The sequence below is a fragment of the Bos javanicus genome, chromosome 1 (assembly GCF_032452875.1).
Source record: "Bos javanicus breed banteng chromosome 1, ARS-OSU_banteng_1.0, whole genome shotgun sequence".
NCBI lineage: Eukaryota > Metazoa > Chordata > Mammalia > Artiodactyla > Bovidae > Bos > Bos javanicus.
The window spans coordinates 71,388,162-71,416,102 of NC_083868.1; the positions used below are offsets into that span (position 1 = coordinate 71,388,162).

The 27,941-nt window shown below is 44.6% G+C and overlaps 1 protein-coding gene across 1 annotated transcript; it reads left to right on the forward strand.

Annotated features, from left to right (window-relative positions):
• Window positions 1–1,472: 1,472 nt before the first annotated feature.
• Window positions 1,473–27,941, forward strand: NRROS (negative regulator of reactive oxygen species). The gene is made up of 3 exons (XM_061411830.1): window positions 1,473–1,651; window positions 21,108–21,228; window positions 25,704–27,941. Exons 2-3 carry the CDS (start codon window positions 21,121–21,123, stop codon window positions 27,672–27,674), a joined length of 2,079 nt encoding a protein of 692 aa, XP_061267814.1. The 5' UTR covers window positions 1,473–1,651; window positions 21,108–21,120; the 3' UTR covers window positions 27,675–27,941.

Consider the following 27,941-nt stretch of genomic DNA (forward strand, 5'->3'; position numbering starts at 1 on the left):
TGAACCAATATGTATTTTAGAAGGATGCCCGTAGCTTCTGGGTGGAATCTAATTTGGAGGCAGGGATCCCAGTTTAAGAAGCTACTGAAATGATGCAGACATGACTTAAAGAGGTCTAGACCCAGGGCACTGTTATCAAGGATTACAAGTAGGTTTGGATTCAAGAAACTTTTTTGAGTGAGACTCAGTGGGGATGCGTGACCAATACGAGGGGGTGGAGCCTGCTAGGGCTTGAGGCATGCCATAAATAGTGACAGCCAAACAATGATGAGTTCACTTTAGGGCAGTTGTTTCAGCCACTCTGGGACATTGACCGATAGACAGTTAAAAAATATGTCTGAGAACATATCTGAGAGAACCATGCTGCTTCTCTCCTAGGAGAGAATGTTGGAGCTAAGAATTACAATTTGGGAATAATCAACAGATTGGTAGACACAAAAGATATGGGAGTAGAAAATGTGTATACCATGAGAAGAAAAATGCCTAAAAGACAACCTAGTGATAATTCGACTTTTATTCCGTTTTTTTCACTGGTGTTATCATTTATTACCGTCACAAATGAACATTTTAGGAAGCAATTTACTTACTGGATGTTTGGGGCAGGAAGGACTTGCTTCTGTTCTCTAAGGATGGGCATGCTGACAACTGCAATACAGAATCACAAATCGGCAGGCTACAAGAGATGGGAGCCAGCCCTCAAGGATGCTTCCACCTCCAGATCTGGCAGGAAAGAGCAGAACTGGAGATCCTGGCTCTAAAACTCCCCAAGTGTGCTTCTTTGCATTACTCATTCTGCATGCAACAGACGCTGTAAATATTTTGCCTTCTCTACTAGATAGTAAGCTTTTGGAGAACAGGAGATAATGCACAGGAAGCTCTTAGCATAGTGCCTGGCACACCCCTTTGATGGTGACTGTTACCAATTCAATTATTCTTTTGAATTCTTCGCAATTTTGTACACATCGGGCACAAACAAATTCATCCAAGAAGTTCAGGGCACCCTGACAGTCTTCCACAAAGCAATTTCCATTTCATTTTCTTTCTTTCTTTCTTTCTTTTTTTTTTTTTATATGCTGGAGTCAAGTAAAGACGACCTGGGTGGATGATTCTCTCCCACTTGGGAAACGTGTATCCTACCCATTCTCAAAATCTGCCCTAGCTTGACCTAGCTTGACCTAACCTTGAAGAAGAGTTTCTGGGTCAGCAGAGCTTGTAGGCAGGGGCCCACCTTCTCAAAATCTCTAAGGTAAGAAAGCCCGAGTAGCCTCGGTTAACACGATTGGGAGACCATACAAATACCTTACCTTCTCGACTCATCCAGCAGGTAGTCCGAGAGCCACTGCCTCCCGCCCTCCTGCCCGCCCTCGCGTTCTCCCATCCTCCTCGCCACCCTCCCCCCCACCACCTCCCACCCCCGCCTCCCCTGCGGCTGCAGTTCCCTCTAAGATGCCTGCTCTCTGCGAGTGCTGAGTTGCTGAGCGGCTTGTTCTCCATGTGACTTCAGTTTCCGTCAGTTCCTTCCGCAAGTGCTAAAATAATCTGATGCCCCAGAGAGAGGAGGCAGCTCAGCCCCTTTCGGCTGCTGTCGAGGAGGAGGCCGGAGTCCCGGGAGAGGATGCGCCCCGCGGAGCCGCCTGGGCCTGCGGGAGCCGTGAGTATTTCCTGCGGGGCGGGCTCCCCACCGGGAGGGCTCCCCACCGGGAGGGCGGCCGCGGCCCCTCCGGAGGCGGGAGGCTCGGACCAGGTTGGAAAGTAGGAGGTCAAGCGTCAGTGGCCCGCAGTGGGGGGCTGACAGGGAAGTTGTGGCTTGCTGCATCCAAGCTCCACCAGTTCTGTTTGGGTGCTGCGGCTCTGGGTGGAGGTGGAAATACCTTCTCTGGGAGACTTAGGGGTGGCATGGTGTAGTGGAAACAGCGAGGGCTTCGGAGTCAGACCCGGGTTTGATTCCTGGCTCTATGGGGAGAACTCCTGAGCCTCAGTGTCTTCATCTGCTAAATGGGAACAATAATGCTCCCTCCTGGGGCTGGGTGACTGGATGTAATGAGCCTCGGCTGTGAACACTGAGCCTGCCTTTCCTGCCCCACATTGTGGACTGAGAACCACGATTTCATAGATGAAGACCGGGAGACTGATGAATAACGACATACTTAAGGATATCTTCCACGTGCCACCCAGTTCGAGTTCAAGGTGTTGGGTGGGGATAGAGCTGTGAAGACAGGCAAAACCCTTTCCCCACCGAGAGTGTGTGTCCATGGGAGATTCCCACAGCCCAGAGACTTGACTCCAGGCCTCTCTGACCCTGGTGTCCAGTGCTCTTTTGTAGCCCTCAGGCCATCTCCAGGTGGCCTGGATTCTGAAAGGGTCAGCATATATCCCCCAGCCCTTAGGAACTGACAGAAGTTCGGAGCCACCAAGTGGGCTTCAGGCTGCCCTGAGAATCAGCTGCCAGTTCGCTGCACCCCTGAGGGGAGGTGACCACGTGACCAAGGGTGGCTGGGATTGCAGAAGGCTGAGGCAGGGTCCCAGGGAGGGAACCCCTGGATAGGGCTGGTTTGCTGCTGCTGCTGCTGCTGCTGCATCACTTCAGTCGTGTCCGACTCTGTACGACCCCATAGAGTGGTGCAATTCCCAAGGGGGTTGTTGGGGGTAAAGGGACTCCAGTGGAGGTTTCTTCCATGATGGGTACAACCTATTAGCAATCTGGATGGGAGAATCATCCAGTTCATAGAGTTGGCCTTGAACTGGGGCCTCCTGTGCCCCCTTCACCTACTGGCTGTACTGACTCTTTCTGTGGTTGTTGATGGTTTACTGGGTTATATAGCCCTGAGGCTTATTTATTTTCCTCACATACCACGTAGGTTTGTACATGTATCTCTGAGAGTTCCTAGAGGGGATTATAGAATCATGGGGTGGGGGACCTCAACTCTTGTGTTTAGATTCAACAAAACCCAAGACCTCTTTCACAAAGAAGGTGATTTTATCTAACGGGTGCCCTCATGGGAACTTCATGAAAACCCATGTGAACCTGATCCCATAGAGTCCTTAAACCCATCATCCAAAAGCAGAAGGCTCCTGGTAATTGTCTTTGGGCCTGTGTTAGGAATATGTTGACCTGTCTGTCTCTAGTCTTTGTGATTCTTTCAAAAAAGTGATGCCAGTACTGATTGTAATCTGTGTTCTGGCTGTAATGTGCATCCACATCACCAAGTGTGAGCTAGACTCTTGGATGCAACACTAGGCGTACCTCACATCGTGTTCAGATCCACACTGTAACCACATACATTAGGGCAGGGTGGGCTTGCACCCAAGGTTAAAAAACATTATCTTTCTTGGAAGAGGCTTATATGCTCAGGGATGCTCACTGATGGATCTGCACATTAGTGACAAATATTTTTCCTTGTTACACTCATTCGCCCTCCCGCATTCTTCTTCTCCTCAACCTCGTCATCAAATAAATATAATAAATGTCATATGTTTACTATGTGGGAGATTCTAGGCTAGGTTAGGTGATGATCTCGGAAAGCTCAGAGAGGTGAGAAGAGGGGAAAAGGACATGATTTTATCAAGCCTCATGAGCAAATGTCAGCTTGAGTTTAGGGGTTGTTTAGTTGCAATTGACAAAAATCCAACTGAGCTTGGTTTCAGCAAAAAAAAAAAAAAAAAAGAGAGAGAGGATTTATTGTTTCCAATAATGAAAAAAAGTCTATGGGGAATAGCTTCAGGCATGGCTGGATCTGGGTGCTCAAACATTGCCAGGAATCCATCTATCTTCATTCCTCAGCTTTGCTTTCCTCTGTGTGGGCTTCATTATTAGGCAGATCCTAAAGTTGTTGGCAAAGATGGCTGCCTGAAGCTTTAAGCTTAATTCCTATCAGTTTGGCATCTGAAGTAGGAAGAGAACGCCTCTTTTCTAGTAGTACTAGCAGAAATCTTTGGATTGATTCTCTTGGGGTTGGCATCTGTGTTGTACCTTTTATAAACCAATCACTGTGGTCAAGGAATTAGGCAGCTCTGATGGGCCCAGCTTTGTTCATAGTCCTCACTTTGGAGCCTTGAGTTGAGGCCAGACCCAAAAGAACACAGATTTTTAAGAAAGGAAGGGGGTTGGTTGCACAACAATGTAAATGTACTTAACACTAAAAATTTATGCACTTAAAAATGGCTCAGGTGGTAAATTTTATGTTAGTGTATTTTACCACAAATAAAACATTTTTAAAAATAAAAGCAAGAAAGAAAACAAGAGGTGATTTCCTCAAAGGGGAATTGAGGAGCCGTTACCAGAACGAGAAATGAATGTGGGTAGACAAAACCAACTGGTTTCCAGAGTGAATGGAGTCAGGAGCTGAGACCAAACCACACATGTCTTCTCATTTTAATGTGTGAGTGATTTTAGACTGAGCAAAGGGCGTAAAAGAGGAAGTGGAACCTTAGAGTGCATCTCACCAGCAAGGTGGGCATGAAGACCAGGATTGGTACCAGTGATGGCTAAACATGGCCACAAAGCCCTCTGAAGACCCAGGGACTCCCCACCTCCCGCCTTAACCCACAAGGTCACTGTGGTCAGATGCTGTGCTCTATACCCCAGAACTTTCTGTTGTCCCTTCCAAGAAAGAAAAGAATAGGGAGGGGATTTTTCTTCACAAGGTAACCCTTGGGGCTCTGTTTTTCCACCTGGCTCTCTCAAGCAGCACTTAAGTGTCTGAGGCAGCCCAGCACCCACAGTGCCCTGCAGGGGATCACCTTGGGTGCACATTACACTCTCCCACAACCTCATGTTGTTCTCTTTTAGCCAGGCTGGACACTGGCTGCTCTTGGTTGTCCCTGTTTCACTCTTTGTTTGGCCCGGCCACGATCCCTCAGGTCTCTTCTGCCTTTCCAGTGTCTCCCCTCAGTGGTCCCACCAAATGCCAAGGCTGAGCTCCCTCCCTCAGCCTGCAGGTTCAGGGAAAGTGAGTCTTTCCATTCCTGGCCCCGGGCCACCTTCTTCACCTTCTGACATGTTGATGGTCTCCCCATCACTGCTCAGCCTGACACCCTGAGTCTTCCTCATGGGGCTCTCTCTATGACCTTTCTCTTTTTCTAGGTTCTTGTGCCCTTCCTTGGGTCCCTGCTGCTGTTGCTAAGTCGCTTCAGTTGTGTTCAACTCTGTGTGATCCCATACACGGCAGCCCACCAAGCTCCTCTGTCCCTGGGACAAGAATACTGGAATGGGTTGCCATTTCCTTCTCCATCCTTGGGTCCCTAAACTGACCAAACTTTTGCTAATATTAGTGTCTTCTTATTCCTTATAAATCCTCAGTTTTTTCTAGGTTTTCTATAGCTCTTTTTGCAGAACTTCCAGAGGCTCTCATCTTTGTCATAGGTACACACCATGGCATTGACAAGGTACCTCATCCACAGAGAAGACCTTGACTACGTGAACACTCAAGAGTACTATTCAGAATATCAAACACCATAGGTATAGGCACTAACCAATTGGAATGGACATTGTCCTTAGAGGCAGGATCCTGGGATTTCCCCAACCCCAGGTCAGATGTTACCTCCTTTGTTGCTGGATAATGGGGGAAAGGGGGCTAGGAGTTCCAAGAGGGCAGCCAGGAATCTGGGGTGGGGGCTCATGGGATATCTGTTTACCAATAAATACTTAGCTGTACAACCCAGCTGAACGTTCCCCCAATATATATTCTTCCCAAACAGGTGCACATTCAGCACCTCCTATCTGGGCCGGAACTCAGCTCTGATTTGGTTTTGTTTTTTGGCTGTGCCGAGCAGCTTGTGGGATCTCAGTTGCCCTACCAGGGATGGAACCTGTGTCCCCTACATTGGGAGCTCAGAGTCTTAACCACTGGGCTGCTAGGGAAGTACTCACCTCTAGTTTTGGCTTCACTGTCTACAAGCTACGAGACTTAAGCAATTCACTTTGGCCTTTTTGAATCTTGAGAGTGAAAGTCACTCAGTTGTGTCTGATTCTTTGCGACCCCCATGGACTATACAGTCTATGGAATTCTCCAGGCCAGAATACTGGACTGGGTAGCTGTTCCCTTCTCCAGAGGATCTTCCCAACCCAGGGATCAAACCCAGGTCTCCTGCATTGCAGGCGGATTCTTCACCAGCTGAGCCACCAGGGAAGCCCTTTTGAACCTTAGATGTATTGTTGTAAAATGGGAATAATAAACAATGACTGTACTATAGATACTTGTGCACTAATGTTCACAGCAGCATTATTCACAATTGCCAAAAGGTAGAAACAACCCAAACGTCCACTGATGGATTAATGGTGGGAACAAAACGCGATCTGTGTATTATTCAGTCACAAAAAGGAATGACTTTCTGATGCAGGCTATAACATGAAGGGACCTTGAAACTATTATCCTAAATGAAATAATTCAGGCAGAAAAGGACAAACATTAATAATATATGATTCCACTTATATAAGGTACCTGGAATAGGCAAATGTATAGAGAAAGAATAGTGGTAATCATGGGCTGAGGAGAGGGAAGAAGGGGGAGCTATTGTTTGATGGGACAGAATTTTGCTTTGGGATAATAAAAAACCTCTGGAGAGGGATAATGGTGAGATTGCACAGCAGTGTAAATGCATTTAATTCTACTGAATGTACACTCAAGAAGGTTAAAATGGTGAATTGTGTGTATATTTTACCACAATAAAAATGGAGATGATAATTCCTACCGTGTAGAACTGTTTCAAGTATTCAGTTCAGTTCAGTTCAGTAGCTCAGTTGTGTCCGACTCTTTGTAACCCCATGGACTGCAGCACGCCAGGCCTCCCTGTCCATCACCAACTCCCAGAGTTCACTCAAACTCACTTCCATCGAGTCAGTGATGCCATCCAGCCATCTCATCCTCTGTCGTCCCCTGTTTCAAGTATTAAATGACATCAAATATCTATAAGAAGCCTTTGCAACCTCAAGTGCTATTATTATTAACGAGTAGCATTAAGTTATCCTGGAGTAGGAAATGACTACCCACTCCAGTACTCTTGCCTGGAAAATCCCATGGACAAAGGAGCCTGGCAGGCTGCAGTCTATGGGTCACAAAGAGTTGTACGTGGTTGAGCACGTACACATGCAACAAGTCATAATCCAATTGTTTTGCTTTATCCAAAAATTCCCTAAAATCATTATTTTCTTGATGAAAGGGTTAAAAAAATCACATTACTTTCATTCCTCTGGGAATTCAAGTAAGTGTTAAGAGAGAAAAAGAAATAGCCTTAGAGCAGGAGGCCCACCTTGCTAGTATAATTTGGGGGATTTTGAAAAGGGTAAAACTATCTCCCATACTGTCCTGAAACTACACCATGAACATTTCATTATATAATATAATGAAAACTTATATGAATATCTATTAAACAGCAGTGCATTAAAGAGGATATCAGTCATTCACTGTTTAGGATGAGCTGCTTTCCTCCTAATTCTGGCTGAGAACACTGAGGCTGTGATTATCAAATCTTTTTTTTCTCTTACAAGACAGAAACTTTTTTTCCAAATAAAACAGCTGACTTTGCAATCTCAATTAAATTGAGATTAAAGTAATTAAATTGACCCAGAAGATTGAAAAAGTAGGAACGTTTTTTAAAGGTTAAATCACTTGTTTTGCATTCTGAAGTATTTAGGGGGAGGTGTGCTGATGACTGCAATCTATTTTGAAATGAATCAAAAAACAAGATGGCTTGCAGGATGGATAGAAGGATGGGTAGATGGATGGATGTATAATTAAAAACAAGCATGTGTGCTCAGCTGCTCAGTTGTGTCTGACTCTGTCAGGCTCCTCTGTCCATGGGATTTTCCAGGCAGAAATACTGGAGTGGGTTGTCATTTCCTCCTCCAGGGGAAAAGCAAGTATAATAAAATGTTAGTATTAGAATATAGGTGGTGGGTATACCAGTGATCCCTGTTAAAGTTTTTTCAACTTTGCCCTATGTTAAAATTTTTCATAATAAAAATTTGGAGAAATTACTATTAATATTTAATAACTGCCCACATTCTTTTTCATAAATAGAAAAACCAAGTAATTTAAAACTTCCATAGGAGTTATAACTATCTATAATATAATATCATATTATTTGAATTATTGGATCATTATGCATCTGAACTGTTAGGATATAATGAGGAGGTGACACCTATGTCGGTCCCTGAAGAATGAATAGGAGTTCAGCAGTTGGAGAAGGCCTGAAAAAGGGCCTTTCCCACAGAGAAACAGTGTGTAAGTTAGTCAAGGATATTCCAAGGTGGCTGGGGCTTTGGGGATTGACACTGAGTTTTGCTGGACTCACAGACTAAATTTGAATTGCAGCTCTGACATTCTGTAGCTGTCCCAAACCCAAGAGAGCCTCAATTTACCAAGTCTAAAGTGAGGAAGAGAACATTTACTTGCTAGGATTTTCTGAAGATTATTTTATGTAGAGCACTTATTCTAAGGTGAGCACTCCATAAGCATTAGTTATTACAGCTAATAGCCTGGAAGGCGCTCTGGGAGCTTGAATACTATCCCTCTGAGCTGGTCAGTTATCAGGAATCCATATCATTTCATTCCTGAGGTGTGCTCTTTCTCAAGGGAACTAAGGTCAGTGGTTGAGTGGGAGTGATATATTTCCACTCTGAGCAGTAAGCCTCAGTTATCACCTGTAACCCCTTCCGTGCATAATCTCTCACAGACTCTGGGTGATGTCTCCCCTGAATGTCCCAAGGCCCATACCCTGCAGCTCACAGAGAAGGGAGACGGTGTTGCAGCCCCTCTGTGTTATTTAACACCAGCTCCCTGTTTGTAGAGGAACTCTGCCTTCCCTTTAACCTGACACTATCTTGTTAGTGAAGTCCACAACATTTCCTTATTGACAAAGCCTTGTCACACACACACATTCTCTCATTCAGTCTTGACAAAACCCTGTGAGGTCAGCAAGGCAGCTATTATTGTCAACCAGAGCCACCACAAGAGTGAGGTGATCAGAGAGAACAAACCTGTGATACTGAACGGAAGTGACAAGTTTGAAACAAATACATTATTGGTTAGATGCCTATCAGAGAGAGAGTGTGGGTCTCTCTGCACAAAGGTGATACCACCAGCCGTGTGACAGCAAGGTACTACCACCCCAATAGGAGCAGATTTGCAATTTTTAAGCCTGTGGCCAGATGCAGCCTGTGGCTATGGGACGGAATGGAGCACACTGACTTCTCTTGGTTCCAAAGGCTGACCCTGACCACACGGGGAAGCTGGTTGACTCATTTGTAGCCCCGAGGAGATGGAAGTCCACAGAGTAGCACTCTCCACACCCTGGCTGCCTGGAATTGCCATAGGAAGAGCCCAAAGGAAGAACAGCCTCTGTGGCCTCCAGGCTCCCTCCAGGTGGAGGGAGCCCTTCCCAGATGAAGATTCTTCTCACAGGATCCTCTGTGGAGGCTGGCTGACCAGATGTGCTAGGCTCCGAGTAGGAGAAAGAGATCTGAATTTTAAACCAGCGCTTGGAAGCTACTGCTGTGTGTTCCCTGTGGCACCTTGTCCATATCATTTCATCTTTCTGGTCTGAGTGTTCTCACCTCCTGCACACTGGTGGGTAGTCCCTTCAGAAAGTTACAGTTCTCCTCAAAAGTGTGGTCAGTGACTAAATTCAAATGATGCAACTCCTCACTTATTTGTCCAGGCTCAGAGTGGGATCCAGGTCCCAGAAGCAAGTGCAAAGGGGCTCCAGTAGTACAACCAGCTGCTCACAAAACAGGGAGCTGCCCCTCATTGTGTTTAAGCCTAGGCAGGTGGACAGCTTCCTGGGAACGAGGATACTTAAGGATGACAAAAAGTATTTTTTTAACTGTTTATAAAAGTTGTCTTAATACAGTAATAGCCTTGCAGCACAGCCATTCCCATTTTACTGGAAGAATATTGAGGCCAAGAAATTGAGTGATGTACCCAAGATGAGAGCCAGGCTTTGAACCTGTTCCATCTGTCCCCTAATGTTAACCGTAAGTTTATTTTCTGTTAACAAATTCATTATTAAGAGAGGAAGCCAGAGAAACAAATCATGAGGTCTGAATAACACATCTCAATTCTAAAGGCTCTTTTGCTCCAATCCTCAATTTGCATGGTCTTTTTTAATAAGTCAATATTCTTTGCAAAATATGGGAATGAATTAATTTGATCAAAGATACAACTGGGCCTTTACTTTTATAACTATTCTGCATTTTCTTTTACATGTAATTCCAAGATCAAAATTTAAAAATCTTTGGATGTAAAGGTCCACATTTTGGATATTTCTCCAAAGAAGACAGAAATGGTCAGTAAACACATGACAAATGCTCAACATTATTCGTCATCAGGGAAATGCAAATCAAGGCAACAATGTGATACACTTCACATGCTAGGATGTCTATAATAAAAATGACAGAAAATGACCAGTGTTGGTGAGAATGAGGAGAAATTGGAACATTAGTAATGTTGCAGACATCATGCTCTTTACTTCTAAATAATTCGTTATATATTTTCTAAGAACAAGGATAGACTTACATAACCAGAGGACAATGATCAAAATTTGGTTAATTGACATTGTTGTGTAGTCGCTTAGTTGCGTCCAACTCTTGTGCAACCCCAGGTGCACTGCCAGAGTCCTCTGTCCATGGGATTTCCTAGGCAAAAGTACTGTGGGTTGCCATTTCCTTTCTCCAGGGGATCTTCCTGACCCAGAGATCGAACCCATGTCTCCTATATTGGCGGGTGGATTCTTTACTGCTGAGCCACAGGGGAAGCCCAGTAAATTAACATTGATATAATTCTATTATTTCAAATGTTGTCTGTATTCAAATTTTACCAAGTACCCCAGTAAAGCCTGTAAAGTATTTCGATCATTTGGTTAAGGAGGCATTTGCCAGTTTTCCACTATAAAGCTATAAACTATATATATAAACTATATATAAGCTATAAAGCTAATAGTATAAACTATTACTTGTTACTTTTGCATTAACAAGTAATGAAATAAGAAGATACTTTAAGACTATATTAACATCTTGTTTCCCAACAAAATTTCACGTTTAGTTTTATCATCCCTTGTGATTCTTGCCTGTAGGATGCACTTTGAAAAATACATTCCTGCATTCAGATTTCAGTCACTTGACTGTGCTTTTTTAAAATATTACATTGTTTTGTTTAAGCTTACCAAAGAGCACAAGTCCTGTTTTAGTTAGGTTCTTTTCATTGCCATGATGCAATATGTGGGCCAGCCTATGCAGGTGGTGATGGTGGTGAAGTACTACCATGGAACACCATGGATCTCAGAAATGAACCCAGCAATTTCCAAGAAACACCAGGAGCCAGAGAGCAGCCTTGAGCCCTTCTCGCCACCCTCTCTCCCAGCCTGTGCAGTTCATCCTCTTGCCATTCTTCCCAGCGTCTTCTCTGCTCTCTGCTCCCCATTGACTGTCTCATTCTGTTCTGTCCTGTTCTGTTTTTTCTGTGCCTTGTCATCTAGCTTCTAACTGCTTCCTCATGGCAAATCCCTCAAGATTCAATTCCACCTTCTCTCTCTGTGCCTCTTGGCTCCAATTTCACTGCCAATTACCTAATTCTCTCCCTTGTCTCTGCACTGAGATCACTCATGGGTGCCGGCCGCATGTAAGGATTGACCTCCGTGGGTCAGGTACTTCCTATCAGCTTGGTGGAGGTACAGATAGTGATGAGCTCACAAGCTTCTTCTGAGGACTGCCCCTCCAGAGGGACTGTGGTTGTGGTGGACAGAGCTATGTACCTGGACAGTGGAAGTTACAGTGGTACATCAATCACGTCTCTTGAACCACAGTCAGACCACGTGATCTAAAACCTCTACCCCTTTCAGGTATGAGAGAGAGGTGCTGTCTGGAAGCTCTGATTCAAATGTCAAAGTGTTAGAATTTTCAGGATATTTTAAAGGTTTATGTGTAATGCATTTTAAGCTTAAATGTTTCCTGAGTACCTTTCTGAGAAGAACTTTTGAAAAAAGGTACATTCCTGGAAGTTTGGGGACAAAAGATTACCGTTATCACACTCCCTTTAGGAACTCCCACCTTTATTTCATTTTCCTCTTAAAAAAAAAAAAAGTTTGAAACATATGAAATTTACAGGAAAGTTGAAAGTATAATGCTAAATTTGCTAGTTGGTAGTAATTTGCTTTAATTCTCTCTGTTGAGCCGTTTGAAGGAAGGTTATATAAATTGTAGAAATTGTGAAATTTCACCCCCAAATATTACAGCACGCATTTCCTAAGAATAAGACATTTTTGTACATAACCACAGGATCCTTATCGTACCTAAGAAAGATAGCAACAGTCTGGTAATATCATCTGTACATAATACTATCTAAAAAGACATCATTTAGTACACACGTAAATTTCCCCAATTGTCTCAAAATGTTCTTTTAGAGATTTTTTTAAAATCCGAAATCCACTCAAGTTACATGCATTAGATTTGACTGTATTATGTTTCTTAGTCACTTGTAATCAGACTTCTTCCCTCCCCTGTCTTTCTTTGTTTTTTAAAACTGACTTTGTTTAAAGAGTCGAAGCCAGTTGTCTTGTGAGACATCTTACAGTCTGTATCTTTCTAACTGTTTCATTTTGACTGGGCTCAGGGCAAACAATTTTTGGCAAGGTACTGAGGTGGGACTTTGTTTCCGAAGGCAGGACACCTGGAGACTCAGGATGCAGGTGGTCTCATAGGCAAGATGCTAAATATGACCATGTGGAGACAGTTGAGTTTTTTTTTTTTTTTTTTTTTTGCTGAAACTCAGAGACTAGAGCTGCTTGCCTGAGGCATTCAAATACTTTTTGGTAGTAGGAATTATTTGAAGTGGTCACAGACTGGGGTTTCTGTTCTTCATTATCTATTCTCTGTGGTCTGTGACCAGCTGCCCTTCCCTTTCTCCCAGGATCCCAAGTGGGATTTGCTCTTTTATTTTTAAACAAAGGCGAACTCCCTTCCTATGGAGTCCTCTCCCTAGTGCCTGTGACTTTTGTGTTCTGGGATGTCACTGTCATACGTTTACACCCCACACTTGTGCCAACTCTGCTTCTAGAGATTCTGCTCCTCATCCCCCACCCCCAACCAGTCTATAAATACTTGCTTCTAACACCAAGTACCTCTGAGAGTTCTCCACTTTCACCTACAAACCTCTTTCTTTAAAGCCTTTTTTAGCTTATCTGATTATTTTGCAGAGAAAATTCTCAATTACGTGCTAATGTATTGATAACACTCCTAGCACTTGCTAATAGTGCCCTTAGCAAAGAGGTTGCAGTCCCAGCTCTGGTGGCAGCTGCTAATAGTAGTAGCAGCAGCTGGAGAGGGTGGGAAGGTGAGGGAGTGAGGAGGTGATGTTCAGGGTGCCTCTGAATACTAGAAATCCAGCATCCTTTGTGAAAATGAAGCAGAAAACACCAACAAAGCAAACCCAAAGCTCGGGTCAGAATTACTCCCTGTGTGTGTGTGTGTGTTAGTTGCTCAGTCCTGTCTGATTCTTTGTGACCCCATGGACTGTAGCCCACCAGGGTCCTCTGTCCATGGGATTCTCCAGGCGAGAATATTAGAGTGGGTAGCCATTCCCTTCTCCAGGGGATCTTTCCAGCCCAGGGACTGAACCTGTGTCTTCTGCATTGGCAGGCGGATTCTTTGCTGTTTGAGCCACCAGGGAAGCCCAGAGTTATTCCTCAGTATTCCCAAACTTTGAGTATGAGGAGCCCTTTGTATGCACAAAAATACCTATAGATCAGCCCTTACCTGATGGCTGTGTTTTACTATCTGCTGATTAAGACATTACATAGCAACAGAAAGCTAGTTGGAATCAATAACCCTTAAAAGACCTTGTATTTTATTAATACAGGAAAACCTACGTCCGTTTGAAGAAAAAAATAGTGTACATTTGTGTTTGTCAGCTGTTTAGTCGCTAAGTTATGTCTGACTCTTTGCAACCCTATGGGCTATAGCCCACCAGGTTCCTTTGTCCATGGGATTTCCAGCATGAATACTGGAGTGGGTTGCCATTTCCTTCTCCAGTGTTTGTCAGAGGACCTGCCAAAAACAGGGACACTGCTGCCATCCTGTATTTTGCTTCTTTTGATGATAGAGATGGAAATTTCAGGACTTCAAGAAGCAGAGACCAATCAAAAGGCTTCACTTATCATTTCTTCCCTGTCCTTTACAAAAGAAAGTGTTACCCAGGTCTCCTGGACAGGAGCCACTCCTTGGCCTGTATGTAACAGTCTTCTTCCATCCAAGCAGTCCTGAACCCAGTACTGATGTAGTCATGACGATGGATAAGGAAGCACTGCACAGCCACTCCTGGCAGGATCAGGATGCTCCTTCCAAAAGGAGTAAATGTTCCCATCCCTTCCCCTCGTTCCACCCAACCCGCGGGGCCATCCAGTCAGTCTCCTTTCACCTCACTTGGCTCAATGAAGAAGCTTCTCCCTATTGTTTTGTAGAAACAGAAAAAACAAACAAGCATAATTTCTAAAACAGGAGTTTTTGCAGCCGATACACATTCTTCCTCCTCACTGTTAGTGTCCTCCTGTTTCAGAATATAGTCTTGGTGCATGTTGTTTTATGAAATAAATTTATTTTCACCACTTATTTATGATGACCAGATCTGGAAAGAGAAAAACCAGACAGAAAGCCAATTGTCTTTCTGTCTAAAAAAAGAAATATTCTTTATAGACAAGGGATGAATGTGGGGTTGAATCACAGGTTTTTTTGATATCTGATTAGAAAACATAGTATCAAGATGAATGGTTATATAAGGGATGCCACTAAGCATTTGAGGTCCTGATATTTCAAGGACTTCTTAAAGAGGAACCAGGAAGGACATTTTGTGAGGACACAAACAGAGTAGATAGAAGATAGAGAAAAAATGTAAATACAACACTAAGAGGGCCTCACACACGACATGGGATTTATAATCTTAATATTTCCAAGTCAGACGTGTTACAGACAGTATAGAATCTTGTCTCCTGCCCACATCTAGGTCAATGGCATCTTGTTCCTTCAAAACTTTCCACTAATAAGAAATTCACAGTCTCTGACTTCAGTAATATCCATGATAACTATGACAAGATAAAAGATAATAGAGAGATTATAGAAATCATTAGCTGAATAAATGAATATAGGACTTATTTGTTGTTGTTCAGTCGCTCAGTCATGTCTGACTCTTTGTGACCCCATGGACTGCAGCACACCGGGCTTCCCTGTCCTTCACCATCTCCCGGAGCTTGGTCAAACTCATGTCCATTGAGTCAGTCATGCCATCTAACCATCTCATCCTCTGTCATCCCCTTCTCCTGCCTTCAATCTTTCCCAGCATCAGAGTCGTTGCCAATGAATCAGATGTTTCCAATGTATCAGGTGGCCAAAGTATTGGAGCTTCAGCATCAGTCCTTCTAATGACTATTCAGGGTTGATTTCTTTTAGGATTGACTGGTTTAATCTCCTTGCAGTCCAAGGGGCTCTCAAGAGTCTTCTCCAACACCACAGTTCAAAAGCATCAATTCTTTGGCACTCAGCTTTCTTTATGGTCCAACTCTCACATCCATACATGACTACTGGAAAAACCATAGCTTTGTCTAGACAGAGCTTTGTTGACAAAGTAATGTCTCTGCTTTTTAATATGCTGCCTAGGTTGGTCATAGCTTTTCTTCCAAGGAGCAAGCGTCTTTTAATTTCATGGCTACAGTCACTGTCTACAGTGATTTTGGAGCCCAAGAAAATAAAGTCTGTCACCGTTTCCATTGTCTTGCCATCTATTTGCCGTGAAGTGATGGAACTGGATGCCATGATCTTTGTTTTTTGAATGTTGAGTTTAAGCCAGCTTTTTCACTTTCACCTTCATCAAGTGTCTCTTTAGTTCCTCTTCGCTTTCTGCCATAAAGGTGGTGTCATCTGCATATCTGAGGTTATTGTTATTTCTCCTGGCAATCTTCATGTGTGTTTAGTTGCTCAGTCATGTCCAACTCTGTGACCCCATGGACTGCAGCCCACCAGGCTCCTCTGTCCATAGGGATTCTCCAGGCAAGAATACTGGAATGGGTTGCCATGCCCTTCTCCAGGGGGTATTCCCAACCCAGGGATTGAACCCACCCTGCAGGCAGATTCTTTACTGACTGAGCCACTACTATATTTAAAAAAAAATGGATTTAGCATTTTCTGCTTCCACACTTGGAAAAAACTCTTCAACTTCATTATCTGGTTTAACAAAAAGAGGTGCAAGTAGATTCTGTTAATGCCATCTGCTTCTCATGTCAGGATCTCAGGTCTTATATTGTATACTTGCCCAATGGTCACCCAGACCAGGAGGAAACACGGTACTTATCAGGCTCTACTTGGAACATGGGTTGATTTGCAGTTCTTTTGTATTACTCTATGGCTCCCACTGTGGTTCAAGCCCATGAAATAGGCACCCTTGATCCAAGCCCCTTTAATATAATGAAGGGAGGTTCCAGGTTACTTCATTTAAATTATTAACATCATACGTCATGTGTACTCTCCATCATAATTGTTCTTCGTTCACTTCTTTTTTCTCCACCAAAAATGTACTAAGATGAGTAACATTTGATTTAAAAATGGATGTATTTTTCAGAAGTTATCAGACAGATAGGAATAAAGTGGGAGGGTTATTTTTTTTAAAAGCATGCTTACACATAGACACTCTCATCCATTTGGAGATGCTGTTAAGCGGTCCTCACTTAAGTGTGGGAGGAGGGAGGCAGTCCTGTGCACACAGAAGAAGGTTCATGGGATTTTCCCATGAAGATTTGGCATTCCAATTGTTAATCTTGTATCCTTCACTGTGCCTTGGGCTTTCCAGGTAGCTCAGTGGTAAAGAATCCGGAATGCAATTTTGATCCCTGAGTAGGGACAATCCCCAACAGTAGGAAATGGCAACTGCTCCAGTATTCTTGCCTGGGAAATCTCATAGACAGAGGAGTCTGACTGTAGCTCATGGGGTTGCAAGGAGTCGGACACAATTGAGCACACACAATTCACTGTGCCATGGCTCTAAGGAAGGCTTCTGCAGCTACATGCTCCAGGAAGAGTGTTTTTCATCTCCCTCTCCTCAATAAATGATTATTATTTTGAAAGCCTTTTATTGCTTTTCAGAGTCATTGCATACCTTTTTGTTTAGTATTGTTCCAAGCTCATGCTCACTTACATCACTGTATTAGCCAGGCTCCAACCAGAAAACAGAAACACACAGATTATTTAAAAATAGAGGAAATTTAATGCAGGAAATTGGGTACACATGATGGAAGAGGCTGAGACACCAACTAGAGAACAGACAGTTAGTCCAGAGATTAGCAACCTCAGGAAGCTGCCACCTTCCTAGGTAGGGGGAGGATAGAGGAAGGAAGTTACCAGAGCCTGGAAGTCACCAGAAAAAGCTTAAGAACTTCTTAGTCCCAGGCAGAGAGGGCGGGAGAGAAATACCATGGATTTTCTTTTCCTTCTACCTTCTAACTAACCTCCCAGTAACCAGGCCAGCTGGAGACCAGCTGACATCCAGAGCCCTCAGAAGTCAGCCCCCAGCGAACCAGAGCTGAGTTGGGGAGGGTAAACCATGGCTTCAAGGACAAATAGCTCTCATCTGTTACTAGGATTAGCCTTTTTTGTTTCTGTTCAAATACATTTGTTCTGGAATTTATTAACGCAGAATTTGTAATCCAACCTTCTCACATAACTTTTACAATTTTATTTGATATAATGATTTATTCATTCTTCCAACCAAAGTATTCATTCTTTCCCCTTTTTCTGTAGCTATTAAATTACCTTGGAGATTACACATAGGAGTTATAGCTACTCAACCAGCCCATAGGTGTTAAGAACTCATAAATAATAATTATGTTATTAAGTACTTTCATAGTTGAAGTACTTTCATATATACTATTTGATTCTCATAAAAATTCTGAGTAGTTATTATTATCTCTGTGTTATAGAAGGATTAGCTGAGTTTCGGAGACTTCATATGAATGGCTCAGGGACGAATAACAAATACTGGAACCAGAATTCAAACCCTGGTCTGTCTGGTTCCAAATCCTGTAATCTTCCTGTGCTGCCTCATGAAAGATAGAGTGCCCAGAGGGTACAGCAAGAGGCTTTCTGGGCTGGTTGGCTGAGTTTAGGAGAAAATATGCTTTAAATTTGCAAAGGTTTTCTTGTTGATCCAGAAATTAAAGTTACAGTCTGGGCATAACTGACATCAGGCCTATTTGGCATTCCAGTCTGCAGAGTTATACTCCTGTACTCTTGCCCTGAATACATCTGAACTTGATATCAGTATACAGGGTTGACAGTTCTAGAAGGTCACAGCAGCATGTACCATCCCAAGCCTGACAGAGAGGGTGAGGGATGAAGGAAGGAAGTCCATGGTTCCCACCTCCCTCTCCTCAATAAAATAGAGGATACAGTGAAATTTGAGTGTCAGTGATTTTTTTTTTTAGTGTAAGTGTGTCCCAAATATTGCACGGGACATATTTACGCTAAAAAGTTGTTTGGGGAATTCCCTGGCAGCCCAGTGGTTAGGATTTAGCACTTTTCACTGTCAAGGCCTAGGTTCGATCCCTGGGTCAAGGAACTAAGATCCCACAAGCCATGCAGCACAGCCAAAAAAAAAAAAAAAAGAAAGAAAGAAAAGAAACATTAAAGCTGGCAAATTTTTAAAACAGTTTTTTGTTGTGTGTCTGATATTCAAATGGCATCTTGTAATTTGCTAAGTTTGGCAACCTTCTCTCAAGGTAGGCAGTGATCCCACCTTGTGTGCCTGTGTGTGTGAGGATTGGAAGTTTACTGAGGAGAGCAGCCCATATGGCTCTGTTTTTGCCATCTGTGCCCTGCATATGCCATAAGGTAATAATTCCTGCACAAGTGCAGAAGCGGAAGGTGAGCCTGGGAAGGGGATTCCCAGTGTTTGGCAAATACGGATAAATTCTGAATTGGAGGTTCCCTCTGTGGTAAGGGGAGCTGGCCCGACCTGAAGCGAAGGTTAAAGCTGACTTACCTGGTTTCACTTAGCTTTTCTGTCCGTCTGTTTTCACTGGTGAGTATTCAAATCTGACCAGAATGTTAAAATTAGCTGTAGAGATGTATAAACTTATTCGAAGAAAGGGAAAGAGGAAGGGGCCCGAGATGGCTAGATGTGTCAGGCAGAAAGGTCTGTGGGTCCCATGGAATAGGGGAGGAGATTCATGGTAGCACTGGAACTGCTGGTCCAGGAGACTCAAGAACAGATCCTGTGGGCTTTCCTGGGTAGATGTCAAGGAAAGGATGGGGCAGGTGAAATGCTGGGGGCCAGGGAATTACCTCTGATTCTGAGGAATGCAGAGCTGGGAGGGGATGCCACCCGGCTGTAAATTCTCCCAACAAGAGGACAGTCAACTCAACAGCACCTCCTGGGTAAGAAATTACCTGGAACTCAGGGAGGGGAGTCTGCAGGCTACTTCCAGCCTGGCAACTAAGTTGATCTTGAATAACCTATTACTGTCTTTGGCCTTTTCATCTTTGGCCCTGTAAAAATGCAATGGTGGAGGGTACATTACATTTCCATTAAAGTTTCTCTTTGTTTCTGAATTCTATTCAGTTCAGTTCAGTTCATTTCAGTCGCTCAGTCGTGTCCGACTCTTTGTGACCCCATGAACCGAAGCATGCCAGGCCTCCCTGTCCATCACCAACTCCCAGAGTTTACCCAAACTCATGCCCATTGAGTCAGTGATGCCATCCAACCATCTCATCCTCTGTCGTACCCTTCTCCTCCTACCTTCAATCTTTCCTAACATCAGGGTCTTTTCAAATGAGTCAACTCTTCACGTCAGGTGGCCAAAATATTGGAGTTTCAGCTTCAACATCAGTCCTTCCAATGAACACCCAGGACTGATTTCCTTTAGGATGGACTGCTTGGATCTCCTTGCAGTCCAAGGAACTCTCAAGAGTCTTGTCCAACACCACAGTTCAAAAGCATCAATTCTTCTGCGCTCAGCTTTCTTTATAGTCCAACTCTCACATCCATACATGACCACTGGAAAAACCATAGCCTTGGCTAGACTGACCTTTGTTGACAAAGTAATGTCTTTGCTTTTTAATATGCTGTCTAGGTTGGTCATAACTTTCCTTCCAAGGAGTAAGCGTCTTTTAATTTCATGGCTGCAATCACCATCTGCAGTGATTTTTGGAGCCCCAAAATCAGCCATGTTTCCACTGTTTCCCCATCTATTTGCCATGAAGTGATGGGACCGGATGCCATGATCTTAGTTTTCTGAATGTTGAGCTTTAAGCCAACTTTTTCACTCTCCTCTTTCACTTTCATCAAGAGGCTCTTTAGTTCTTCACTTTCTGCCATAAGGGTGGTGTCATCTGCATATCTAAATTCTATTGGTATATGTATAATTTTATGCCTCCTCATGACTTCTGTTGTGTGCTCACTGGCTGGGTAAGAGAGCCAGTAACCACACTTTATCATAGTCCTTGTTATATTTGAAGATTGCTTTTTTTCATTTTTCCCTCAGGCGTTTCCCTTATGGAGGCAAAATACCAAAATCCTGTTTTCAAAGGTCTGTATTCAAATGAGTTAATCAATGAGATCTACTCTTTCTAAAAGCCTCATGTCAACACAACAATTAGTAACTCTATGAGACCACAGGATACAGTTAATATTTCAATCCCAGTTCACTATTCTTTCATTCATTTATTCAGCAAGTATTTATTGAGTTCAGGCGATGCATCAGGCAGATCTGAGCTTTGAGAGGAACATTTCAACAGAACTACAAGACATGGCAAACTCTAGGTGACCTGAGACCTGGTTCCTCAAAACATTTGCTTCTCTCTTCTGTTTCTGGACTCTTGAGAGTTTCAGGTTCAGCCACCTGCCCACCAAATGGTAGAGGCAAAATGAAAATGAGTTCTTGTTGAGAGTTGCAGTGAAAGGTTAAATGTGCTGGCTAACTTGAGGTATTTGAATAATCTGTGGGTTTCCACCTCCCCATAGCTGTGGGCCTCCGAGAGCGGACACAGTGGGAACTGGCTTCTTCTACAAGGAGGGCACAGCAGCCCTCTGGGATGTCCTTCTCTTACCAGCTCCTTCCTTGCCCTCTGTCCACAGTGCTGCACTTGAGATGGAGCTACTGCCCCTCTGGCTCTGCCTGGGTTTTCACTTTCTGACAGTGGAATGGAGGCACCGAAGTGGAATGGTCACAGCAGCTTCGCAAGGGGGCTGTGAGTTGGTGAGTTTTCCTGGGTACTCCAAGTTGTCTGTTGCTCCTGTCCTGACAAGGTTGGGTCCAGTCCGAAAGCTGATGGATTGTCAATCAAGGAGGGGACGGGATGAATGAGTCTGAATCACTCTGTACCTTCTTACCCGAATGCCATGTGCAAGTTTTTCTTTAATAAAAGGTAAATATGATGCCTGGGAAAGGCCCTGCCCCACCTTTCTCATACCTACTGAGGACAGGTGATCTCAGAGGCACACCAAGGGCAGCCACCTGAAACTTTAAAAACACCTTGTTAGGAATCTGGATGATGGAGCTTCACTAATGGTATCAGAGTCTCTGGGTGGGGCATATTAAATTTGGAGAAGCCCTACCTCAGAGCCTGTGTGTGAGCCAGTAGCGAATTCTTAACCAGCTGTACTGAAGAGCATGCTGCCCACGATGCCCTGCACAGCAACATCCCTACCACGCTCAGGCTTAAGACAGTCTGGCGAGAGATACCTGAGCTTCTGTGGTTCACCCTTTCCTGGGCTTTCAGCCTATATATGGAAGCAGACTTGAATCCTAACAACTGAGCACACTCTAGAAAGTTTCTCCTTTGCCTATAACTCAGTGGTGTCAAAAGTCTGCTTGAGAAACATACAGTTAATGAATATTCCTTGAGCCAGGGGCCTGGTGGGCTGCGGTCTATGGGGTTGCAAAGAGTCAGACACGACTATGCAACTAACACACACACACACACACACGTTATGTACTAGGCACTGGGAAGATAAATTGGATTCCAGGATTAATGTGTGCCTGCATGCTAAATTGCTTTAGTTGTGTCCAACTCTTTGCAACACTATGAACCGTGGTTCTCCAGGCTCCTCTGTCCGTAGGATTCTCTAGGCTAGAATACTGGAGTGGGTTGTCATGTCCTCCTCCAGGGAATCTTCCCAACCCAGGGATGGAACCTGCATCTCTTATGTTTCCTGCATTAGCAGGCAAGTTCTTTTACCGCTAGCGCCACCTGGGAAGTCGTCAGGGTTAATACATTCAAAAATGTGTTCTTCAAGCTGATGAATCTTAAAAACCCAGCTGGTCATGATTCTTAACCACTTTTAGTAACCTCTAACCACTACGCTGAAAGAGACTTCAGTAGAGGGTAGGGGTTATGAGCCAGACCAGGTTTAAACCTGGGCTTCCCAGGTGGCTCTCGCGCTAAAAGAACTTGCCTGCCAATGCAGGAGATGTAAGAGACGTGGGTTCGATCCCTGAGTCTGGAAGATCGCCTGGAGGAGGACATGGCAACCCACTCCAGTATTCTTGCCTGGAGAAGCCCATAGACACAGAAACCTGGCAGGCTATAGTCCATAGGGTTGCAAAGAGTCAGACACGACTGAAGCGACTTGGCACGCATGCACGCAGAAGGTAGGGGTTATGAGTCAGAACAGGTTTAAACCCCAGCCCTACCACTTACTAGCTGGTGACATTGAGCCAATCTGTGCTTCAGTTTCCTCATCTGTAAGACATGTAGGTAATAATAGTACCAACCAGTAATACCATAACACTGGACTTCAGTGATGACTAAATGAGTTAGTGTATGTAAAGCACTCAGAACTGTGCCTCGTATGTGCTAAGTGCTATGTGTTTTATCTGCTGTTGTTGTTGTTAGTCTCTGCTATACAGACTTTCTTTATTCTCTTACAGAGGCAATGAAAGGTCAACATCACAATAGCAAATTCAGGAGTTACCAGGCATAGAAGGAGGGCATAAAGCAGGAGACTCCCTCCCTGACCCCCTGCAGCCTGGTAGGGACTCAGTTACCAGTGAGATCAAAGAGTGGATTTCCTATGCTCTTTTGAATTGAAGGTTGAGGGTTTGAAAGTGCAGGCACCCTCCAAAGCCCCTCTTTGCAATAGCTATGTGACATTATCGCGAAGTTGACCTAGAAAGCTTTCTTGGGCTCTGATGGCCATGTGGTCTTTTTGCAACACGTCAGTGGGGCTGCAGGAATTGCAGAGACGGGTCCCCCACAACTGTAGCAACTCTGGTGAAACAGGGTCTCAGAGCTTGAGGAAAGCCCCTAATCACTGTATTCTTTAGTCCCCACAGGGGGAAAAACCAACACTTACTCAAATAAAGAAATACATCTTGATTTTGCATGGGGAGATTCAATTTTGCAAAGATGTCCGTTTCCTCCCAGATTACTCTGTAATTATAATGCAGTCCCAATCAAAACTCCGGAAACTTTTTGGGCTGTGAGATATAGAAGGAACTAGACAAATTCATCCTAATGTTCATTTGGAAATTACAAATAAATGCTCAACAACCGGAGGTTAATTAATTAGAGCGTGCTAAGTGCTGCGATTCATGGGGTCGCAAAGAGTTGGACACGACTGAACGACTGAACTGAATAATCGGTCTAGCTAACATTTATTAAGCATTTATATGGCAGGTTCTGTGTTAAGTGCTTTACATTGACAATCACACTGAATCCTCAAAACAAACCTATGAGAAAATTACAAGTATAATTTCCATTTTACAGGTGATGTAATGAAGGTCTTAACTGGTTAGGTACCAGACTAAGGTCACACGTTTGATAAAAAGCAGAATCAGTGGGCTGATCCTAGAGATCTGGCTCTCAACTTCTGTGCTGTTCATGCAATGAAGTAACATACAGTTGCCAAAAAGAACGTGATCAAATTTATTTTTATTGCCAAGGCAATATGTCTATCACATTTTATTAATGGGGGCAGGGGAAGTTAATTACTGAATAGTTTTTAGAATGCAGTCTCATTAAAATTTTTTTAAATTTATTTTTAAATTTATTTTTTAAATTGAAGTATAGCTGATTTACAATGTTGTATTAGTTTTAGGTGTATAGCAAAATGATTCAGATATATATATATATATATATTCTTTTTCAGATTCTTTTCTCTTGTAGGTTATTACAAAATATTGAGTACAGTAAGTCCTTGTTGGTTATTTTGCATACAGCAGTGTGTTTATGTTAATCCAAAACTTTTAATTTATCTGTCCCTACACCTTTCCTTGATAACCGTAAGTTTGTTTTCTATGTCTGTGGGTCTATTTCTATTTTGTATATAAGTTCATTTGTATCCTTTTCTTTTTTAAAGATTCCACATATAAGCAATATCATGTGATATTTGTCTTTCTCTTTCTGACTTATTTCACTTAGTATAATAATATCTAGGTCCATCCATGTCGCAAAAAAAAAAAAATGGTTTTTTTAAGTTAGATAATATCTTTGGAAGGAGTCCAGAGGAGATGTAACAGAAGGATAACGGCATTTCTTTGAAGGAGAGACTGAGGTTACTGAATAATTTTGTACATTTATATAGTGTATCCATTTTTAATTATGAGAAGGTTTATTTTAATAATCAGATAAAGAACTTGGGGCTCCAAGAGGTTAATTCCTTGCCCAGAGTCCAAAGCCAGTAAGTAGCACAGCCAAGATTCAGACTTCAGTCTGTCATCTCTTCAAAGTGCTGCTTTTTCCTCTCTCTCAGATTCTTCTCCCCTGGGATTGGGTCCACAATTGTAGACAATCACAACCCTTGTCCTACTGACCAGTCTGTGGAAAGGAATGCCACTGCGCTCAGGAAAAGCACTGAATCTGGCAGTGAGAGCACTGGGCTCCAGTATCAGCGCTGCCATTGGCTCTCCACTTGTCCTCTCCAGAACCCCCTTTACTTCAGGGGATTCAGGGTGATGAGCTCTCAAGTCCTCCTGAGCTGTAATATTTATCAGCTAGGAGTGTAGAGGAGCCTCCTGGGCAAAATTTCTTTGGGTGAAATCAGGGTGCCACAGCACTGCTAGTTCTTGAGCAGCGTCCCTGTTAAACACACAGATCTTAAGATCATAGCATTAACAATGCAATAGACACTGCATTAATAGCTCCACTGAGTGCCAGGCACTGTGTAACCTCTTGCCCAATCTCACTACAGTCCTCTGAAGTAGGTACTGTGGTTTAGTCACTAAGTCATGTCCTATTCTTGCGACCCCATGGACTGTAGCCCACCAGGCTCCTCTGTCCATGGGATTTTCCAGACAAGAATACTGGAGTGGGTTGCCATCTCCATCTCCAGGGAATCTTCCCGACCCAGGGATCAAACCCTGGTCTCCTGCATTGCAGTTAGATTCTTTACCAAGGGAGCTAAATAACTTTATCTCCATTTTCCCAAAGACATACCAGATTTAGGCTAAATTACTTGCTCAAGGTCACATAGGGAACAAAGGGCAGAGGAGGGATTCAAACTCGGGTAGAGACCTGATCCTTGGTCCCTTTCTGCAGTTAAAACCAAACTGTAAGAGCAAATGTCAGCACTCCGCACTTGAGGACAGGAGCTCCAATCTTCTCAAACACTGTGTTCTGAGTGAGACCTGGAGCATTAAGTAAGCAGTCAGATGAGTGAACTCTATTTCTGTACGTACGCCCCGACCTCAGAGGCCCCCTGCCCCGCTGACCAGTGTGTTTCTGGACCTAGCTGGATGGAGTGGCTGACTGTCGAGGGCGGAACCTAGCTTCAGTGCCCAGCGATCTCCCGCCCTCCTCCCGGACGCTCCTCCTGGATGCCAACCCTCTCAGGACCCTGGGGAACAACTCGCTGCAGCGTTACCCTTTCCTGGAGAGCCTCAGTCTGCACGACTGCTACCTGGAGCGCATCGGCCACGTCGCCTTTCAGGAGCAGGCCCGCCTGCGCAGCCTGGCGCTGCCTGACAACGCCCTCTCCGAGAGCTACAAGGAGACGGCAGCCGCCCTCCACGGCCTGCGCAGTCTGCGCATGCTGGACTTGTCAGGGAACTCCCTGACGGAAGACATGGCGGCTCTCATGCTCCAGAACCTGTCTTCACTGGAGTCCGTGTCCCTGGCGAGGAACATCATCATGAGGCTCGATGAGTCCGTCTTTGAGGGCCTGGGCCACCTCAGGGAGCTGGACTTGCAGAGAAACTACATCTTTGAGATTGAGGGTGGTGCGTTTGATGGCCTGACACAACTGAGACACCTCAACCTGGCCTATAACAACCTCCCATGCCTTGTGGATTTCAGCCTCACCCAGCTGCGGTCCCTCAATGTCAGCTACAACGTCCTGGAGTGGTTCCTAGCGTCTGGGGGAGAGGCCGCCTTTGAACTGGAGACCCTGGACCTCTCTCACAATCAGCTGCTGTTCTTCCCCCTCCTGCCCCAGTGCAGCAAGCTGCACACGCTGCTGCTGCGGGACAACAATATGGGCTTCTACAGGGACCTGTACAACACCTCCTCACCACAGGAGATGGTGGCCCAGTTCCTCCTGGTGGATGGCAACGTGACCAACATCACCACCGTCAACCTCTGGGAGGAGTTCGCGTCCAGCGACCTCTCCAGTCTCCGCTTCCTGGATATGAGCCAGAACCAGTTCCAGTACCTGCCAGATGGCTTCCTTAAAAAAATGCCTTCCCTTTCCCACTTGAACCTCAAGCAGAACTGCCTGGTGACGCTCCACATCCGGGAGCATGAACCGCCAGGGGCGCTTGTGGAGTTGGACCTGAGTCAGAACCAGCTGTCAGAGCTGCACTTGGCTCCCGGGCTCCCTGGCTGCCTGAGGAGCCTCCAGTCCTTCAACCTGAGCTCCAACCAGCTCCTGGGTGTCCCCGCTGGCCTTTTTGCCAATGCCAGGAACCTCGCTACAGTTGACATGAGCCATAATCAGATCTCACTTTGTCCCCTGCCTGCAAGCTTGGACCGTGGGGGCACCCCTGGCTGTGTGGATTTCAGAAATGTGGCATCTTTGCAGAGCCTGTCCCTGGAGGACTGTGGGCTGGAGGCACTACAAGACTGCTCGTTTCAGGGCACCGCTCTCACCCACTTAGACCTGTCTGGAAACTGGGGGGTTCTGAATGGAAGCATTGCCCCTCTCTGGGATGTTGCCCCCACATTACAGGTCCTGTCTCTCAGGAACGTGGGCCTCACTTCCAGCTTCACAGAGTTGGACTTCTCTGCATTTGAGAATCTGAGGAGCTTGGACCTGTCAGGAAATGCCTTGACCAGTTTCCCAAGGTTCGGGGGCAGCCTGGCCCTGCAGACCCTGGATCTCCGCAGAAACTTGCTCACGGCCCTTCCTCAGAGGGCGGTGTCTGAGCAGCTCGCGGGAAGCCTGCGGACCGTCTACCTCAGTCAGAATCCATATGACTGCTGTGGGGTGGAGGACTGGGGGGCCCTGCAGCGCCTGCACATTGTTGCCGACTTGGCCATGGTCACTTGCAACCTCTCCTCCAAGGTCATTCGCCTGACGGAGCTGCCCGCAGGCGTTCCTCAGGTTTGTAAGTGGGAGCGGGTGGACATGGGCCTGCTGTACCTCGTGCTTATCCTTCCCAGCTGCCTCACCCTGCTGGTGGCCTGCACCATCACCTTCCTCACATTCAGGAAGCCTCTGCTGCAGGTCATCAAGAGCCGCTGCCACTGGTCCTCCATATACTGACCCCGACTATGTTCTAATGTGCCCACATTAGAACTTTGGTCTGTGCATGTAAGGACACCTTCTCTGCTGAGTTTCAAGATCTGATGCAGAAGACAAATCTGATGAACTGAGGTTTAAATTAAAGTTTAAAATGTTTCCATCCCTTAGTTGTCCCAGGTTCTTCCTCCTTCACTGTGGTATATCCTCAACCATCTTGGTAAAATATTTATTAAGTGATATTCTGTGAAAATAAAAAAAATGTGTCTTATAAATATTTTTAAAATCAAA

Coding starts and splice junctions, on each gene's coding strand:
- NRROS (XM_061411830.1), top strand. CDS start 21,121: ATGGAGCTACTGCCCCTCTGGCTCTGCCTGGGTTTTCACTTTCTGACA. Junction 21,229..25,703: donor CGCAAGGGGGCTGTGAGTTG/GTGAGTTTTCCT, acceptor TTCTGGACCTAG/CTGGATGGAGTGGCTGACTG.